General features: G+C 38.7%; 1 protein-coding gene across 3 annotated transcripts in view; it reads left to right on the forward strand.

Moving 5' to 3' along the window:
- Positions 1–569: 569 nt before the first annotated feature.
- ZMYND8 (zinc finger MYND-type containing 8) overlaps positions 570–19,538 on the forward strand; it is a 49,509-nt gene continuing 30,540 nt past the window's right edge. For 2 of the 3 annotated variants that reach the window (XM_085079286.1, XM_085079284.1), the window contains exons 1-2: positions 571–867; positions 10,759–10,829. In XM_085079286.1, the coding sequence (XP_084935412.1) occupies positions 854–867; positions 10,759–10,829 (85 nt within the window). In that variant the 5' untranslated portion in view covers positions 571–853. Of the gene's footprint in view, positions 868–10,758; positions 10,830–19,538 lie in introns of all 3 variants that reach the window. The other variant, XM_085079285.1, reaches the window with a different exon arrangement.

The following is a 19,538-nucleotide window of genomic DNA, read 5'->3' on the forward strand; positions in this document are numbered from 1 at the left end:
GATTGGAAATCCAGGGTCTGGGGTGATACTGGTATTTTTAGTTTTGCTCTGCAGCATTTTATACACAGGAAGGGCCTGCACCAAATGGCAGCAACGTTCTGTGGTAAAGCAATTGCCATTCTGTAATATTTTGAGGGAAAAGGAGACATGAGTGTTCCTGTTCAAGGCTTCTTTTCCTATTGAGGCTCAGCATACTGTGATATCTGAAGAAATCACAGTGTAGGTATATAGCTGCTGTGCTGCGTGTTCATATATTCGAATTCTGGAGCAGGAGAACCTTTCTCTGAATTCTGAGTTATTAATTTCAGTCTCTCGTGTGCCCATGCACTTTCTGTAAGTTTTGCTCTCTGTCTGTGGCCTCACTTTGTCGACCAGCAGAGCACCAGCAAAGCGAATTTAGCTTTCCGTGCAAACAAAAGAACAGCTCTTGGGTGAACTCTGCCTACTTCGGGTTTAGAACACCCAGATGCCTCCAGTAACGGCACGGTGGGGCACATTTGCTCAGGCAGGCGGTGTGCGGCCGCTCCCCCGAGCTGGCCAGTACGTGCCTCGGGCCGGGGGAGCGCAGCGCTGGGGCGGCAGCGGCGATGGCGAGCCGAGCTGGGCCTAGCGCGCCGGCCTGCTCCGAGCCCGGGATGGCTCCTGCTCCCCGAGCCGCACAAAGATAATCGCTCAGGAAGTGTCTCAGCCAATCCCCTGACGCTTTACATGCGGATTTGCCGGAGCAGCCAATCCGAGGGCGGCTTTCATGGGGAAGACAGATCATCAAGCCCAAGTGCCAAGCCCTCCCTGCCCGAGTACTGAGAGCCTGTCCTCCATGTTTTATAAGTATTGACATAACACTGTGTTAACAATGCATCCACAGAGGTAAGCCTTGCTTTTTACATTGCTTTTTCTCTAAGACCTATGAGTTGTGGGTTGAGAGTGTGATTCTCTGTGATTTCTCGTGCAAAAGTCACACCACAGCACTTAAGTTGGAATTGTTTAAATTTGCTTTCTTGGGTCACATGGTTAGTAGCCATTAGCCACAGCTTTATTTTACAGTCTGGCAAAGGCTTGGCATGCCTACTTCTTCACAGGAGGATGGTGTTTTTAGAGTTTATCAAGATCCTGGTATTCCAAAGGAGGTTTCTGTCTCTGAGCAGTTTGCCAGCACTATTGTCTGTTGTGTCACATGCCTGCTGGAGAGAAAATGGAAGCTAGGGAGCAGATGCATTTAACTGCCCTACAGGGAGTCAAGCAGGGATAATGGCAGACAGAAGAACAGGCAAGTTTACCTTTCTAAACAGTGAATGGAACAGCTAAGATAAGTTATCTCTGAGAAAATACGGGATTTTTAAAAACCTAGACATCAGCAAAAAGTGCTAATGGCAGATTGTAGATATTGGGCCTAGGTGGTGGTATGCTGTTGCATCATGTTTTTTATGCAGCTTATCTTAACTTGAAATGATTATTGAAGCTTTTTTCTTGCAGGAGTATTTAATACAACGCTTTTGTCTTTCTGAGGGACAATGTATGGTTAATATTTTGTCCCTTTAAAAGGGAGTTTTTATGCTGCAGATTTTGGAAATGGGGTGCTGCTCAGTAAAACGCAGCAGTGCATCTGTTTACAAATCTGATGCTTTATGGAAAATGTTTTTAAACTGTTAGCTTTCTTGCTTTGCATAGTTCAAATAAACTAATGTAACTTTTATCTGTGCCTTTTTGTTTTACATTGTATCAGCCACAGTTCTGTGTTGTGGAGTCCAGAAGATATAAAATCATGTGTGGTTCATGACAGTAATACATGTTGTTCGTTCTTGGGTTTTTTTCCCCTTTTATTTTTTTAACTTTTGGTTTAATACTACGTAATTATTTCAAGAAATTCCTTTTTGATCAATTCCCAAATCTGCCAGCCTGTTGTATCTTCTTAACTGGAAAAATGAGATGGGTGCTTGAACAGTTGGTAAGTAAGCAGCATGCTACTCTCTGAACATTTTTAATAGTTTTCCAAACATTTTGTTTTCACTGGGTCAGTTAGTTCAGTAGATGAAGTGATGTTAGTGGTTAGTCATATAAAAAAGTCAGATTTGCTTAGCGTCCATTTTAAGGGACTTGTAAACTGCTCAATTTGAATGCACTGTTTTTCTGATGATTTGTCTCTAAATTTTGAACCTTTTACTTCCTGTTTACTTCAGGCCAGTGAAAAATATTCTACTTGCTGTTTGTTCATAGATCACTAATTACCATGTTTGCAGGGTAAAGCGCGTTTTCTCTGTTCCTTGGGCTTTTCGGGTGTGATGAAAGTGCTAGTGCTCAGCAATGAAGTGACCTTATGAAGTAAAGTAAATAACACTTAATGAGCATATGTTTCTGATACTATACAAAGTGTAACCTCAGACAAACTTGCTTGGTTTATAACTAATTTAAAAACGTTTTGTGCTCTTTATAGAGATTTTAATTGTAGCGCCTGCATGCTTGTTTGAACAAGCTGTTTTTCACTGATCACCAGGGCTGTTACAAAAGCAGAGGAAGGATGCTCTTTTGTGCTTTTTATGTCATTTTTGCACTTGTTTTAACAGTCCATACACATTCATTATTTTAGGAAAGAGCTGAGAGCTAGTCTGGCTTTGGAAATGACTGTGCTGAGGCGTGGTGCGTGCAAACTTTCATAGACCCTTTCCATGTATTTGGTCATGTTCTTTAACATGGCAATTTAGCTCTGGTTACTTGTTTGCCAGTATGAGTATCTTACTTTGAATATCTCACTTTGGTTAAAAGCTTTCCTCTCCTCCTCTTCCCCCCCCACCCCTCCATCCCTTAGGATTAGATTATAAGAATGTCTAGTTCAATTTGAAACCTGAAATACTGCTGGGATACCACTGAATTTCATGTGATAGTATTTTTGTATGCAGTTTTAATGCATTTTTCAGCATACAAGAGAGTGTTGATACAGCTAAGAAGTTATTCTGGTTTTTTTTTTTCTTCAGTTGCTAAAAACCAGAAATTACATTTGGACACAATTTGCCTAGCAGTTGTTTATACATATTAGCAGTATACTTCCAGCCTTTAAGAATGAACAACATAATATTTATTTAAAATGGGGGACCAGGGGTAAGTGATCTGCAATCAGAAAGCTTGTATTAAAATGGCTCCCACAGGTTTTGTTAAACCAGGATCTGTTTCAAATCTGCACCCCCAGACACTCTGCTGACAGTGAAGCGCATTTGTGTGAGCTGCCCTCATGCATGTAATGAAATGGAACATCGTGAGTCTGTTAAAGTTCACTATTTTCAATCACTGGATTATAATTCTTTCATAGTTCACAAAAAACAAATGTCTGCATTGCAGCAAGATGTCTGAGGCAAGGTAGAGACAGCAGCGCTGTGCCTCAGCTCAGCCCAATGGCGCTGCTCCACCACCGCTGGAGCCAATTGCTGCAGCAGGCAGGTTAAAGATTGACAATTGCAGTGGCAAGGCTGAGAAAGGCCTTCTGGAAATTTCTGCCATCTTTGTTCCATCTAAGGAAAGCAAATTCAGCCAAGCTGAAGAATTTCATATATACATTTTTTTTTTTTGGTGCTTTGTCAAGGTACAGTGTTATCACTCACTTCCCGAGGTTGCATAATAAGCAGCACTCTGCTGTTTTTTCTGTTCAGGACAGATGGAATGTGGGGTTTTGTTTAAGTGACAGATGCAGAGAAAAAGCAAGTATGCTTTCTCCCCACGATTTTACTGGCCTGGATCTTGTTACTATCACAATTAGACAGGACATGTATGAAGCAATGCAGCTGAGGTTTATTCAGCTTGGAGCAAATGGCCATTATTCTGATTATAACTAGCAGTTAATCGTATAATTGCACTGTAAGTTTTCTGGCTACTAGAGAGTAATTTGAATTGCCCAGGATGAATATGATTAGCCATTATTATTTAGTGCCAACATTCAGTTACTTTTGTAATTAACTGGACAAAGAATGGAGTGGGGGGGAAAACAAAGGAGTGATCTGGATTATAAATCATGGTGAAAACAGTAGCTTTTTAAAAGCTACATGCCTTTTTCATTCTTTGCAGGCAAGCTGTTTTACTTGGAAGCTAAATAGTGCTAGGGAAAAGCTGAGTAATTTCTTGAAACAAATGACGCTACTTAACATATTGGGAATGAAAAAAATGCGGAGTATAAACCACTACAAATATAACAGTCACCCCCCCACAGTAGGTAGGAGTATTGAAATGTAGCAGAAAACCTACATTGCTACTAAGTGAGCATGTAACAAAAGGAACTTCTTGCTCAAAAAACATAAATAGATTACATTACAAATTTAGCCCTTCATATCAGTGTCCACAAACTTCAATTGGGTCATCTTCCTCAGCTGTCTTCCATTTTGTGATATCACTTTTGCTTGAGGGTTTTTTCCAGTGTTTTATTTTGTTTCTGATTTTGTTGTTTTGTTTTTCCTTTTTTGCTTTGTTTTCCAGTGTATTGTATTGTATCAGTTTTCAGCTACTGCCCCTGTGGATCCAGTCACTGAAAAGTGATAGGTCATGGTCAGTTTTCCATAGTGGTGGTACTACTCCAGCATAATTGCTTAAAGGGAGATATATCTCAGTAAAAGCTCTCCTCTTCTCTGTCTCAAATTCAAAGTATTAATTTGAATTTCCTAAATATCTTGAAAGTTGAACATAGCCTTTGCCCATGTAAAATGGAGTAGACGGCAATTTTCAAATTTTGTTATTTGTGGATCCCCAGTATTTTTCCCATGGGCACATGAATCCCATTAGAGTGAATTTAAGCATGTTAGAATAGGTTTGATTTACTTGGTTATTGTCTGCAAACCCCTTTGTGGTAGTACACTGGCTTTCAGGGGTCTGCAGACTGGAAACCATCCTAGTAGGCCATCAAGCTTGGCCCTTTAAATTGTATTTTAAAAGTGTTTTAAATACATTTGTTAATAAACATGTCTTGTATTCATGGGTTAAAGACTAATTTAGCCATAGCTACAGAGGAAGTGAGTTTCATGTATTTGGTAGTTGTCTGTCACTCTTATCTTAACCCTTTATTGCCCATTGTCAGAGCATCTGTATTTCACACTGTGAGATTAAAACCATGCTGTGACAGGATGTTAATATTCTTAATTCTTCTGATATAAACCTTTACTTTCAAGCATGATTGTTCTCAGATTATATTTTTAGTATCTGAAATCTGTAGCTATTTGTTTGCCTAGCTTGGGCCTCAGCTGTATAGTTTATAGACTTAAAGATGGCTGTGTGGCAACAAGGATCCCCCTCCCTCCCCTGATTTTACTCTTCTGTGCAGCCGTTTTGGATGGACACTGAATAAGAGTAAGGTTTTAAAAAGAAATTAAATGTTCTTTAAATGTGAAATAGTTACTGTGCTTGTTATTGCATGTAACTAGCTTAAACACTTCTGTACATAGATGTCTGAACAAGCCTTTTTTGTCTGTTAATTGCTTAATACAAAATATTTTTTACTTAATTCACATGGAGCATTTTACAGGGAATTCTGCAACAGGAAATGTAAAATATGAGGTGCTCACACTGGAGAGTGAAGCTAAAATTGAGTGATTTCCTTAGTAACCTGTGACTTCACAGATCTCCCTATCTTGTGCCTTCTTAGTTAAACGTTCAGATGTCATGTATCCTTTGGTCCTTCTTTACCATTTCTGATATTTAGATGCTGGCTTTGAATCTTGCCCTGCTGTGTAAACAGGAGCTGCTGGTATTGAACAAAGTGCTACCATTTTAGCTTCAGAGCAGGAGTGAGGCAGTGCAGTGCTGGCAGACGCCATTTTAAGAGCCCTGCATAAATAGCATAGCTACCGATGAGTAAGAGACTGTTATAGGTGAGTGCTCATACAAAGCTGCTATTTATTCAGCAATGGCATGCAAATAGCTTTTTTTGTTTTTTAATTTTTATTGAATGCAGTTTTTTGAAATAATTATTTAGAATTGCTGCTCACAAATGTGATGCATGAGAGGCAGGAATGATCTTAAAGATGAAATTCAGTTTAGGTGCTTATAGTCTCTAATCAGTTTTTTTGTTTTGTTTTCTGTTAATTGAAAGGAAAAATGAATTCCAGAAATATGTAGTTCTTGATTTGAAATTTGTGTGTTATTCCCTAATGTAGATCTAGATTGTGTATGTGGGCATTAGCTGTTTCGAGTGGTTTGCCATATCTGTCAGTTTTACTTGGTTAAATGTCAAGGTGCAGTAGTTCATCTGCAACTTTTAATTGCTCTTTGTAGTTACTATGGGTTAGAGCAGCTTTAAATATTCTTGTGTATGTGCATTTTCTCTGGTAAGTACTACTAAGAGTAAAGGACTGATTTTGCTAAACAGAAAAGTCAGTATTTAATTTAGGGATGTGAAATTTGAAAAGCTGAATTTTATATTAAAAAAACCCCCACTCTCTATTGAGTTTAGTAGAGAACATATTTAAAAATTAGGCAGCTCAATTATTTTTCCGTTTTTACCTAAGTATCAATAAACCTTGTATGTTTGCAATCATTATTTTTTTTTCTTTCTCTGCCCACCTCTCCCCAAAGGAATAACCTCTACCCGTTCTACCCTCGTTCAGATATGCTAAACTAGTTTTTATGAAACAAATTAGCTTAACATTTTAGAAAACAATCTTTTGTTGTTATTGCAAGTTTTGTCAATATGAGTAGGGAAGTTTTAAATGATTAATTGGTGTTCTGGTCAGTTGACAGGGAAACTGGCAAAGCTTAAATTTCAGTTGTGTTCTTAAAACATATTCTTTGTTCATTCATCTTCGTGAGGAAATAACAGTAGCTTTCAGAATTACATAAGTTATTTGTTGTATTCATTTAGGTACTTAATTGAGTATATTCCAGTATCATTTCTGATCTGCTGCCTCAGAGCATCCCATTCATACATGCATGACAGTAATGCATGCTGGCTGAAACAGATGCTCTGAGCCCCACAAAAATGAATTCTCCAAAAAAAAAACCCCTCTCTAGAATAGTCTACTTGACCACACAGTTATTGTTTCTATGGATCTAGATACCTGTTGTTAATTATTTGGCTGCTGGTCTTAATTTTCCTTTTATGTTGTTGTGGGTAATAGTAAGGCAACTGATTAAAGACCTGTTTTTCTTGAATTATCGAATTGGAAATCTTCTGCTAATATCTGCTTTTGGAAGTCTGTGCTTTATAAAGCATTTTCTGAATATTACTTGTGTTGATGGCAGGTGCAAAGGCAAAAAGATATCAGCTCTAGAAAAGTTACTCTAAACTTGCTATGAATTGCTGCTATGTTTTTACAAAATTGAGTCTCAAAGATGACCACTATAGTCATCACTGCTAACATTCAAGCAACGTCATGTTGTGCAAGTCATTATACATTACAGCAAATAAAGCACTGGGAGATGCTTTTGAAAAGCTGTGAATGTTCAATATCTTTTATAGCCACGTCTAACACACATTTTAACTGTTCCTCACCAACACTGGGATTTTTTTTTTTCAGAATAATCTCTGTGGTTTTCTTGTATACTTAAATGTTTGTGCCCTTAAAAGATTAATTAATTGCAGAGAATATGGAGATGCCTCTGTTCCTCTGAGGTTCAGGTAATTGTTGGATTTTGTGTGAGTGATGGGCAATTTGCATATATGTGTATAGGGAATGTGCTCCTCCATTGTTAAGGAAAGTGGAGAACCTTGGTGTCAAGTGGAGAATGCATTTTTGACTGCTCATTTATACTTAAAATCTTTGGGAAAGCTGTTTTCAGGCATCCTTTGCCTGGTGTTTGCATCCCTGCCTATGGCAGCTGATTGGATCTGGGTCATCTTTAAGGTCCTGTCCAACCCGAGGCAATCACATGGTTCTGTGATTCTTTGTATCATGTTTTTGCAAGATGCTGGGTTCATCTTGCAAGTGTTTCTGAAGAAGCTTTCTCATTTATAGAACTATTGGAAGAGCGCTTAAAAGGTAATGGAGGAAATTGACTCAATTTCTGAAATTAAGCTCAGATTTAAATTCTGTGGGTGGGACAGGTTTTGAGCTGAAAAACCCTCCTGTGCTGCGATAGGAGTCCTGCCCTGTAACTCCCTGCAGTGCTAGGTTTGGGCCCAGGGGCACAGAACATCCTCAGTCAACCTGTAGCTTCTCCTGGTCCTTTGGTCAGGGAAGTAGGAACAGTTCCTGCCGTGTTGTTGCCTTATTGATCCAGTCACCCCCTTTTCTCAGCCAGGATTAATGCACAGCTCCTTGGATTGTAATTCTGATTTGTACCAACTGTTGTATCTTTGATGTTGTGTCATGTTCCCCCGAGGTTGTGATTTGAACAAAATGACTTGATGGATTTGGATGAGTCTGGAATATTATGGAATACCATAATATTCCAATAATGTAACTTAAATGTGAGCTGCTGCTAAAAAGCTGGTGCCCTTTTCTCCCTGTGTGGTTCTCTCCCATTTTCCGCATGTCCAGCTGCACAGTGAGTTACATTCCAGAACTGATTCTGATAAAATGGACATGATTTCTGGAACAAGAAGTTAAGAACTGGGGAAACCATTCCATTTAGGAGCAGCCTGTGTAAAGTGAGCATAAGTGTTCGACCTGGGTATTGTAAAGCCTTGTGTGTCCTAGTGTCTGTCTGGAACTAGATCTATATTTTAGAAGCAGGTAATGTGCACTGTTAGATTACTTCATTCCTACAGAAGTACTGGGTATGAATACATATTTACCTCTATGCGTTATTGATCATATATACAAGATGTTTTAAAGATAGGGGGCTTCTTACAGTTTGGTGATATTGCAATAGGATTTTATTGAGAGGGAGGGGAAGAAAAAAACCCAGTGCAACATTTGAAGAGAACAATGAATCCATCCCTTCCCTTTGCATAGGAGAGGAATGGGGAGAGGCAAGTGGTGCATGAAATGTTTTGGTGTCTGCAGGCCACTGCCAGCTCTTCTCTTGTGAGGCCCCTGAGAAAGGGTGTAACAAATGTGCAAGATAATTGATCTGCCCATGCATAGGAAATGTGTGAGCATCATAGTACGGTTGGCTATGTTGTGCATTTAATCTGAGAACCACTGTGTTATGGTCAACTGTGCTACATATTTACCATAATTTTGGTTACATGAGTGCCTTGCCTTGCTGCTGAAGTGATCAGTAGCCCATGAGCTGGGAGGTAGATGTTAATAGAATAGCAGTTCCCTTCAGTGTTTTGTGACTTTAAAGAGCTTATTTTGTAAATTATTTCTGTATAGAAATGACAGAGGATAACGATATCTGGCACTCATGTGTCTTCTCAACTTTAGAGTTTCCATACATTGAGGTTGGTTAATTTGTATTTAAAATTTGTGATGACATAACTGTACTGTTTAAAATGGTGAAAGGAATTACAGCCCAACCCTCCCAGGAGCCAATACTTAATTAAAAGTAGTTTTGCCAAATAACAGACTAAAAAATCCTTCTGCTATTAAGTTTTACTTTGTTTAGGAATCTCTTTTAATTTATACCCATAACAAAACTCCTGCTAATATAAACTGTTTGTCAATCTGAAGAGTTTCTCTGGTATAAATGTGACCAAGTCCTCACAGTTGTTTCTGAGCTCTGATGAGATGTCTCAGACAGATTTATACACAGTGGCAAAAGCAAAGTTCTCCAGCTGCCCTCTTGGCCCTGTCCCTGGAGCTGGGGTAGCTGAATGGAACCTCAGCCCACTCCATACCAGCAGAAATTCATAATCTGCCATAGCACTGCAAGCTTGTGTCAGCAAGAACTTCCATTAACAGACTGAGTGATAAATTGTCCTTGTAAAGGAGAGGCTCTGCCTTCCTCATGGCAGTTGTGCTCTGGTGCTGTTAATGCTCACTGCAATACCTTCCTGAGGCTCCAGAACCCCATTTGTCCATCATTTTGAATTTGGGCTTGCTTCAAGATTGTGTGTTTTCTTTTGCCTTTCATCTAGGATAGCAGTTACATCTCCAAAACTGGTCTGTAACTCCCTGTTCATTCTTGTTAATTTTTTTCTCTCCATTCCACCTTCCTTTCCCAAAGTGACTTAACTAGCCAAATTGATTGTATTGTTTTCTTCAATGGCATTGCTCTAAGAAATTAGAATATAAGAAGGTCAGATGTAGTTTGTAATAATTTAATCCTGCTTGGAGCAAAAGAAAACTAACTGTGGGAGATTGAATGGTAATGACTCTATACTGTTTTTATGGTTAATAATTGGTGGAATTGTATTGCCAATAAATTAGAAATATTCAGTTTTCTGTTATGTTGTCTAGTTCCAAAATCCTTAAAAGGATTTATTAAATGGTTTTTAAAATTGCATTTTACCTTCTAATTTTGCAAGTTGTTCTGTGTTGCTAAGTCTGTTGCTTGAGCTAATCTGTTCAGAAATGCTGATGAGCATTTAAATGTTGGCAGGCATCTGTCCACACGGTTTATCTGAGATTAGGAGCTGGAAGGAACAGAATTCCTGTTTGTCTGTCACACACAATTCATACATACGTTGCCACAATCTTTACTACATGTTACAAGACTGTCATTAGTATGAAAATGTTACTTTTGTGCTTGGTAATTTGCAGCACATGTGTGTACCTGAATTGGTTTTGATACATTTGATCAATATATGCTCTGGCAAACAGCAGACCTTTCATTCCATCATAAATTGTAATATAGTTGTGTTTCACAGTGTTATGCTGAACTTGATGGATAGAAATTGGTCATGGGAGTAATATAGTCCAGAAAGTCCAAACTCTAATTCACCTTTTTTGAATCCTGCAGCTTGGCTGAAGAGGAAATAAAGGCAGAGCAGGAGGTGGTGGAGGGGATGGACATCTCCACTCGATCCAAAGGTGAGTAAGAGGAATGTTTCATTTAGTTTCTACAACACAATTATTTGTAAACTAGGATAGTGAAGCTGTGTCATCTACCATGAAGCTACACTTGATTGGAGGCTCAAGATTCATTGCATTTTTTCAGTTGCTTTTGTATGTTAGAAAGTGTTTATGTATCAAATGTACACTTACACATATTCCAGTGTTATTTTAGGTTTATGAATAGCTAAGGTTAGATTATGAAAAAACATCAACCTCTTCTGTTACCTCACATATCATGGCTTCCTTTAAAGTAGTACTTTTAGATTTGATTGGATAAAATAATAGTAGTAGCCAAAATATTAAGGTAGTATTTTCTATAGTAATGAATCCTTTTTTTATGATAATGAAGAATCACAGTAGCATTTCTGTTTCCACAGAAATTAGTCCCCTCAGCAGTATATTATTTCATGGACATTCATGCTTGTCCATCTCCTTTTGTACTTGCAAGTGACTTTGCAGCTGAGTTTACTTGAAAGCCATTTCTCTAAAATAGCAGCACTGGTTACCACCGTCCTTTTAAAATTCTGGCACACACAGAATTACTCTTCACATTCCTACAGCAGGACTCACAAGTCTAGTTAACTCTGAATGTGCAGGTGAGATTGTCTTGAAAGTGCAACACATCATCTGCATGTTTTTTAATGAGGAAGCTTCGGTGGATAACATGGTTATAAAATTGAATTGAGGTCTTATTTGTACTAATAAACAGTAAATTTCTTGTTTCAGTTCTCATGGTACAGTTAGGTGACGTAGTACATGTGATCTGACACCTCAGAAGATATGCACCTGCTCCTTTTGTCCATTCTCCCCGTGTTTTTCTCCCTTCTCTCCTTCTGATCTGCTATGTCAGTCTCCACCACAGGACTGCTTTCAATGTTTACTTCTCTCTGTATTTCAGTTTTCTAAGCCAGCAGAAAGTAAATGTTTTTGTTGCTTTAATGATTGCTACTGACTGGGGTAAGCTCCTAGCTATGCACTCCACCACTTACTTCCTTTCTGGTGCTTCTCACATCCCAGCTACTTGAACTTGCTAACCAAGTTAAAAATGGAAACATTTTTCTGCTGTTGCAGTGACCAGTTTGTGTGTGAAAGAGTTTGATAATATCAGAAATCGGTATAAGAGACAATGGTGGTTATTAGAAACATTTAGCTGCCCATGAAATCTCATCTTTATTTCTTCTTAGAAACATGGGCCCACTTACTAGTACTAATTAGTGTTTTACTTGCCTCAAGTGAGCTAAACCATTACTTATGTCACTCTGATGTAATTAATGTCTAAAAGACACTTAGAAATCTGATATCTACTTATGTAGATCTTTACATTTTAGTTCTGATGCTTTAATCTGCCACAAATAGATGTATGGGCCATGCAAAAATTTGCCATTTCCTCATGGTAGTTCTAGTACTGCTCTGACCTCAAGATGTGCTGTTTTAATGAATTAAGCCCACAGGAAACTTCTGGCTTTTTATTTGGTAAGGTTGAGATGAAGTTCCTTAGGACCATGAGCTGATTTAATATCTCATAGTTACTGAAAGAGTCAGTTTTTCATCTCCCAGCCTTCTCACACATGTGATCTTGCAGCTTCCCTTGCATTGTGGGCCCTTAACAATTAAAATTGGTCAGTTTGGAGGGATTTAACCTGGCAGAAAGAGACTTGTGTTTTCATAATGTTTACTGTTGGTACAACTCTCTGAACCAGCTGATGACAAAGCCAGTCTCACCATGATGCTGGTTTAGATTGACCCAAGCTGTCATTGTGTGAAAGTCACTGATCCATGCGTAGAAGGACTCTTAGTGCTTTAAACAGCAGTGGGAGTGATGTAAATGGCATTTGTATATCATCATAGTAGAGATAAAACTTAGCAGTGGTTGAATCACTTTAATAATAAGGGAATTGTTTTTTTGTTTAACTAGATGCTGAGTTGCTTTAGTTGGTTTGTTAAATTTAACATGTATGTTGATAAAACCCCTGCCAGCACCATTCTAAGGACAAGAATAACAGCCACCCACCGCAAGCCCTTATATGCTTACATTTTTTTCAGTGAAGGATGTGGGATATAAAGAACTCTTTACACTTGCCTGTAAGCTGTTTCTCTTTTTTGTATACCAAACCTAATCTGTGAGTTAGTGATAAAACTTTATAATAGTTGAATATATAGCTTTTTGCCAAATTAACCAAATCATAAATGTCATCTCCAAGAGCTGGCCACATTACAGGGGTGGTGTAAGGAATCTTTCTGCACACCTGTTATTTGGATTGAAACAAGCTTCTGTGATAGTTCAGTGCAGTGTTTCTGCAGCAAAAAAGTCACAAACCAGAATTTTAACTGTTACTGTGCTCTGTGCAAGGCAGAAAAGGTGCAGCAAAGTTTTAAACTGGTGGGACTGTGGCAGCACTGTTCCCCCTTGTAGCAATTAGCTTGTGCAGACGTTTGCTTTTTGTGCTTTGGAAGGGATGTAGATGAGGAAGTTGACCCTATCTAGGCAAACCTGGAAGGGAGTACGCAGCTCTTTGTGCTTTGTTTGGGTTTTTTGATGTGTGAAAAGCCTGTGCAGGAGATCAATCCGTGGCACTGTTTAACTTCACACTTGACCTAGAGCAGCGGATGTGCTGCAAGTCTGTAACCTAACTTGCCCTGCTATAGTTCAGACAGCTCATGTGAGACTGTGTCTAAATAAGGTTGTAGGGAAACAAATTTAACTGCTTAAAAACCAATTAGCCTGATGCGTGGCTCTTCATGAACATTCTTGTTTTGGTATAAGGAGTTTAATTGCTATAATTCAATTCCAGTTCAGTTTAAGCTAAACTAAACCATGCATTGTTTAATTTGTACCACGGGTCTTAAGACAGCCTTTGAATCGGTCTAAGTAATGTGGTGGTTTCAAAGCAGCCTAAGCTGGTCAAACTGCTCAATGCAACAGTTTTATCCACTTCCTTCCATATTTAAGCTGGCAGGAAGCTAACTGAACCATATAACATGAACAGTTTTCTACTAGCTCAGTGTGCTGAAAAAGCTTGGTGGACTGCCAACACTGGTGTAAGAGAGAGGGCAGGAATACACCAGTTGGGTGCAGCAAGTATGGAGCTTTGTTAGCAAGCATTGAGATAAGGCTAGGCTGGAATGAAACCAGAGCTTAAAGCCATTACTGACACTTATTACTTCATAATGTGATAGGTAAAGCGAGTCTGTAGCTTGGGTCAGGGCTATGGAGTCCTACATGTTTAGCTGCATGTCTCTACCCTTCTTTGCTGGCTGTAAAGCTTCTGCTGTTGCACAGTCAGCTATGTCCAGCTGCTGACCTAGCAGAAAATTGATTATTTTCTGTAGTACCAGATTTTGCCTGAATCATAAACTGATTAACCCTACTCTTAAACACCAGTGCCTGCCCACAAAAAGTTGTACGGACAGATACCTGGTAGGGTGGGAAAGGGGGGAAGAGGAGTAGAGTTGCTGTAGTTATAATTTAGATCTGCATATAAGCTGTGCATCTGCAGCTGTTTTAAAAACAAGATTTTAAAATCTCACTCTCTTAATGAAAATAAGAAAGCATAAGGCTTCTGAGAACTGGAAATGGGAAATGAGAGCTTAAAGAGAGTGCAAGGAGTCCAGAAACATAAACTGCCGTCAACAGAGGATTGCTGTTTAGTGAAGGAGAGAGGTCATGGATTACATTATTGTATTTTGGCCTTTACATATGATACATTAATGTGTCCAGCAGAAACATCTTTTTATATTTCTGTTCCAGCCTTGTGGACTGCTTTCTAATTTCTTTTATTAAATATTTCAGGTTGGGGATTGCAAGGTCTCTGGATAAATGTCTGAGCATTTCCAGGTTGTGGTTCCAGAGCAAATTGTGTCTTTGCTTGTACTTGTTCTCTTCAGACAGAATGAACTCTCTACTGGGTGTTTTCTTCCTATTGACCTGGAAGAATTTTTTTTTTAAAACAAATTTCTGCTTGTTTTACTTATCTGGCTACTGCCAACAGTAGCAAGCTGTGGTGGCAGATGGACTTCCATGTAGGTTTTCACGTATTTCAGTTGGTACTGGAACAATTGCCTGTTCAGTGCCCAGTCAAAAGGAGCTCTTTTAACTCTCTTTTTGCCATCATCAGTCATACATCTCTTACATTGCCTTTACATCTATGCTGGCTCTTAGGACTTGGGTGGAGAGGTAGTTTTCCACCTGCTTTTCTCCCTGAACTGGATTGCTGGGGGAGTTGAGCAGATGTTGGACATAGCTTGGAGCAACCTTGCCCCAGCAGGGACAGCTGGGCATTAGATGGTCTTAGCTTGGCATAAAATCATATACTGAGGCTCTGCTTCTTAATGGGGAGAATTCTGACTTTTACAGGTTGGTTTTTTTCAGGTTTGTGTTAAAGGCTTTGGTCTTAGGAGCTCCTCTCAGTGGTACAATGTTCAGATATTATGAATGTAAATACAAAAATGACTAATTAAATGGAATTCCCGGAATGCGTGATATGTTTTGTAATGGTTTCATAATAGTACTTCTTTATGAGCTTTCTTTCTAGTGATACCAAGTATTTCTTCACACGGACATGAGATTCTTACTCCAGTGTGAAACTGAGAGTCCTGCAGGGAGCAGAAGTGGAGCCCTGGGCTTTTGTCTCTGATGCAGAGCCCTTGTTATCAGCTATCCCACCTTAGGAGGGCCTTGGGGCAGCAAGTCCCCCATAGCCAGGCTCGAGCTTTTCCTCACCTTTCAGCTCTGACCTTGCAAGTTGTTGGGAAGTGTTTCTTTTTCTTTATCTCCCAAAGCCCTGCACTGAAGAAACAATCAACAGTGTCTTTTTGTACTTACGTGAAACTGTAATGTTGTCGGAGTTCATCAGAGTTTACACAACCATGGCTGACCTCTGTTATTTCATTAAGGAGCTGGATTGGGTTAATTACATCAGTTGAAGTTTCTGGAATGAAAACAGGGCTTTAGTGGTTGATTGCAAGTGCATAATGTTTTAAAATTCTGGCAGAAAATTTAAATTCCTCGAAGCAGAGTATAAGTTCTAACATATTTATCCATGATTTTATTAAGTTTTTACTAGAATTAATCTTGCTGTAGTATTATAGGTAATGGATTTGAAAAATCAGAAACCTTTTAACAACCCCTCAGAATAATAAATTAATCTGTGAGACTTCGCAATTCTGAAATTCCTCTAAGTTATTAATTGAAACCTCTTCTGTCAAATGGGACAACTTAGTTTTGCTACATTTTCTTGCATATTTCTTATTGATTACACTCCATGCCATTTTTTGTTGATTTAGGCCATATCAGTTTTCCAAACCATCTTGCTTCCTTAGTGAACATACCACAGTGCTAGAGAAGGCAACAGGAAACAAATTGTATGTGTGGAAGGGTGCTTTAAGCCTTGACTTAGGTGTGGATTTGAGCTCTCATTAAGGCTTTACTGGTAGAGAAAATAATACAAATACAAGAGATGCCTGGAATTACACATGTAGATGTGATTTCATCATTGTTTTAGTCTGGAATTGATTTGACCGCATTTAGCTTAAGTGTTTAAAAAAATAACAAAAATGGAGTATGGAAGGAAGAGCCAAAGGCAGTGTCACTGTCGGTCTTTGGTACTGAGCAGTTTGTGCTGTGTTCTTACAGTAAGGAATATTGCTGTTGCTTGTTTTCAAGAAGAATTACATTTGAATATCACAGGAAAAGCAAGGAAAACAACATCCTACTTTTACAGGTTTTCTGAGTTGGCACCTGCTTTTATTGAGAAGAACTAAACTTGTCAGTTGTCAGGAATCACTGCTATAGAGTGTTTACAGTGCAGCACTTTGCAATACTTAGAGAATAAAAATATTTGGTTGTGGTCTGTGCTCCATATGCTGCAGCAAGATAAGATCCCTGATATAAATAATACACTTTTGTTTGTTTTTATAAGCTAAACTGTGTTAACGCATTGCCGTAGTTATCTGCTTACGAAGTGCATTGTCAGCACATGAAATTGGACTTACAAAATAGTCATGAAGTGTGAAATGAAACTGCTTGAGGGTTTAAGTATGCTTTAGTCTGTCTCCTGGGAGCAGTAGTTAGTAATCATTTAGTCACATGATGGCATGTAGAAACAAAGATTTAAGCTTCAGGTGAAGCTCACGTTAGCTTGTTCCCCAATGAATGGTTTGTAAGAGCAGTCAGAGGTGCTTATTGTCAACCTTGACAAAAATCGCAGACAAAGTAATACTAACCTAGTGATGTAAAACCAGGTAACTTTTAATGAGAATTGAAAAAGTAGTTTCAGGTGTCTATTTTTTCACTTGAGCTGGAAGCACATTTTTAAAATGATGCTAAGAAAACAAAATCACAGAAAAAAAATCAAATAAGTGGACTGATGTTCCTTGGCAAGTTAATTCTTTTTAGTACAATTGGTTTATCAATGAAATGTTAATTTATTTTGCTATAATGCACTTCATTTAGCACACAGAACATTGAATTTCTTATTAACCTTCTGAGTGCTGAGTAATTGCCCGTGATCTCAGCCTTTTCAGTTAGAAAGCTGTGTGGGTGCACAAACTGATGCCTGCCTGAAAAGTTTGGTTTGGGTTGATGTGCTCAGACTGTGACAGGAATTGAGTTAGGAGCAGGGGGATTGCAGGATCACATGCCAGGTGCTGCTGAGCTGGCCATGTGAGATAGTTCTTAAAGTGAGACCATTCTTGCTCATTAAACACTTTTTGAAAAACATTTACTTGTCACAGAGAGATTGCAGAAATCCTGGCTGTTCCTTTTTGGAGCAGAAACTTGAGTCCACCTCCTAAGTAATTGTAGGAGGTTGTAGTCACCAAGTTATTGCAGAGCTTAAATTTGGTTTCTTTTGTTCTTTCCCCCCAGATCTGTTTCACTTTCTTTCAAGTAACACTGAACTGAGGAAATGATTCAAAATTAAAAATTAACTTTCCTCCTGACAGATTGTTTGTTTTAACAGGGATCAATTTCTTGATCTGGTTCACAACTCCACAACAGGAGCTCCGCTCACACAACTGGGAGAGCCAGGGAAGGAGAAGCAGCAGTTTGTGCTAAACAGGGTACTCCCACTGAAAGAAATTCACACAAAATGCAGCCTGAGCATTTTTTGTGTTAATTTGAATTGGAAACTATAGCTCAAACAATTCAATTAGGTGCGACCATTCCTTTGTTACTTGAGATGAATTAGAAGATTGTTTGTATTATTAGGTAAATTGGCAACATAGCATGGTATTTAAAGACTCTAGCCTATTCTTCTAGCAGAACTAAATCTGAAAGAATATGCCTGTGCATTGCTGTTTTCCTGTCTATTCCTTAATTTTTCCAGTTACATCTTACATTGCCTCAAGAAAACTTCTGTGCATTTGAATAACTTGCCAATTGAAAAAAAAAAAAAAAAGAAAATGAAGTGTATTTCAGGTCAATTTTTTTGTGTTGTTGATAAGTCACCACTCGTTGATTTGAAAATCCCCAGTACTCAGGCTACTTGAACCTAGGAGGAAAATTACATCACCTTATGTAGTTTTTGAAATTACTTAACTAAACATACACGTTTGTGCAACCATTTAGTAAGATTTGTATTTAATCAGCACCTTTTCTCCTGAATTGTAGCTTGGATTTGGCTGTGACTGAATTGTAATTCAATTCTGGTTTAACTAATAACAGTTAAACCCATTTCCTGACCCTGAATCATTTAGTTTAGGAGAGAAACAACATTTAAAAGTGAAAAGCATCATATTATGAGGGCAGGAACTTTACAGCTGATTTTCATACTTCGAGCTGAGGTACAATATATATGTAGTGTCACAGTCAGCTTCTTGATAAACCCAGCAATCTGAGACTGAAGAGCTGAAAGCAAACTGGTGTGCTTCACTGGTGGCAGTTTTGTGCCTGGAAGTACAAAATAAGAGGCAAAAAGCAGAAAACTCTACTGTCCATTTACCTTCCTGGTTTAAGCTGTGCCTGCATAGGTACAATCTGGAAATAAAAGCCCAAGTCTCTTGCGGGAGTTACAGTGGTGGCTTTATTTGCTGGTGAGGAACTTGGGCTCAGAGTCCTTGCAAGTCCTTTGAGGAGGATTTTTGCTGTAGAGACAATTCTGGACATCTCCCTGCTTTGGGAAGATGAGGATTAAGGCATGGTCTGCACTTCACAGTGGAGTAGTTTTCTTATGACTGCCTTTAGGAATATGTGAAAGGACTTTGAGAACTGCAAATTATAATAAAGAAACAATGACTTAATGTGGTGATGGAAGATGAGAAGAGACACCATATGATGCTGTTTCTGTGGATCATTCTGAATGCAAACCATTCCCATGCTGAATAAGCTCAATTCTACTTTCATGAAAAAAATAGCCTTCAGAGCTTTTTTTGTATTAGGTTTGATAATTTTGATTTAGTTGTGGGCTTTGGTTTAGGTGACACTCATGATGCATTTTCTTCCAGGATAACTGGATTAGCACAGCTCTCTTGGGATATATGGTGCGTATCCATCCCAAGGAGTTCTTCTGCCACCTTCTGTGCATAATCAGCTAAACTGACAAACCCTCTGAGCTTCCTGTCAGCAGACTTGTATTGTGTTGGCATTTTTATTGTCATAATTGCTTAAGGAGGGGAGGAAGCAGACACTGTATTTTTCACACACATAGGTGACATAGCAGTTCTTTGTATTGTCAAATCAATCTAAAT

Source organism: Lichenostomus cassidix, chromosome 20 (assembly GCF_008360975.1).
Source record: "Lichenostomus cassidix isolate B80296 chromosome 20, HeHo_3.0, whole genome shotgun sequence".
Taxonomy (NCBI): domain Eukaryota; kingdom Metazoa; phylum Chordata; class Aves; order Passeriformes; family Meliphagidae; genus Lichenostomus; species Lichenostomus cassidix.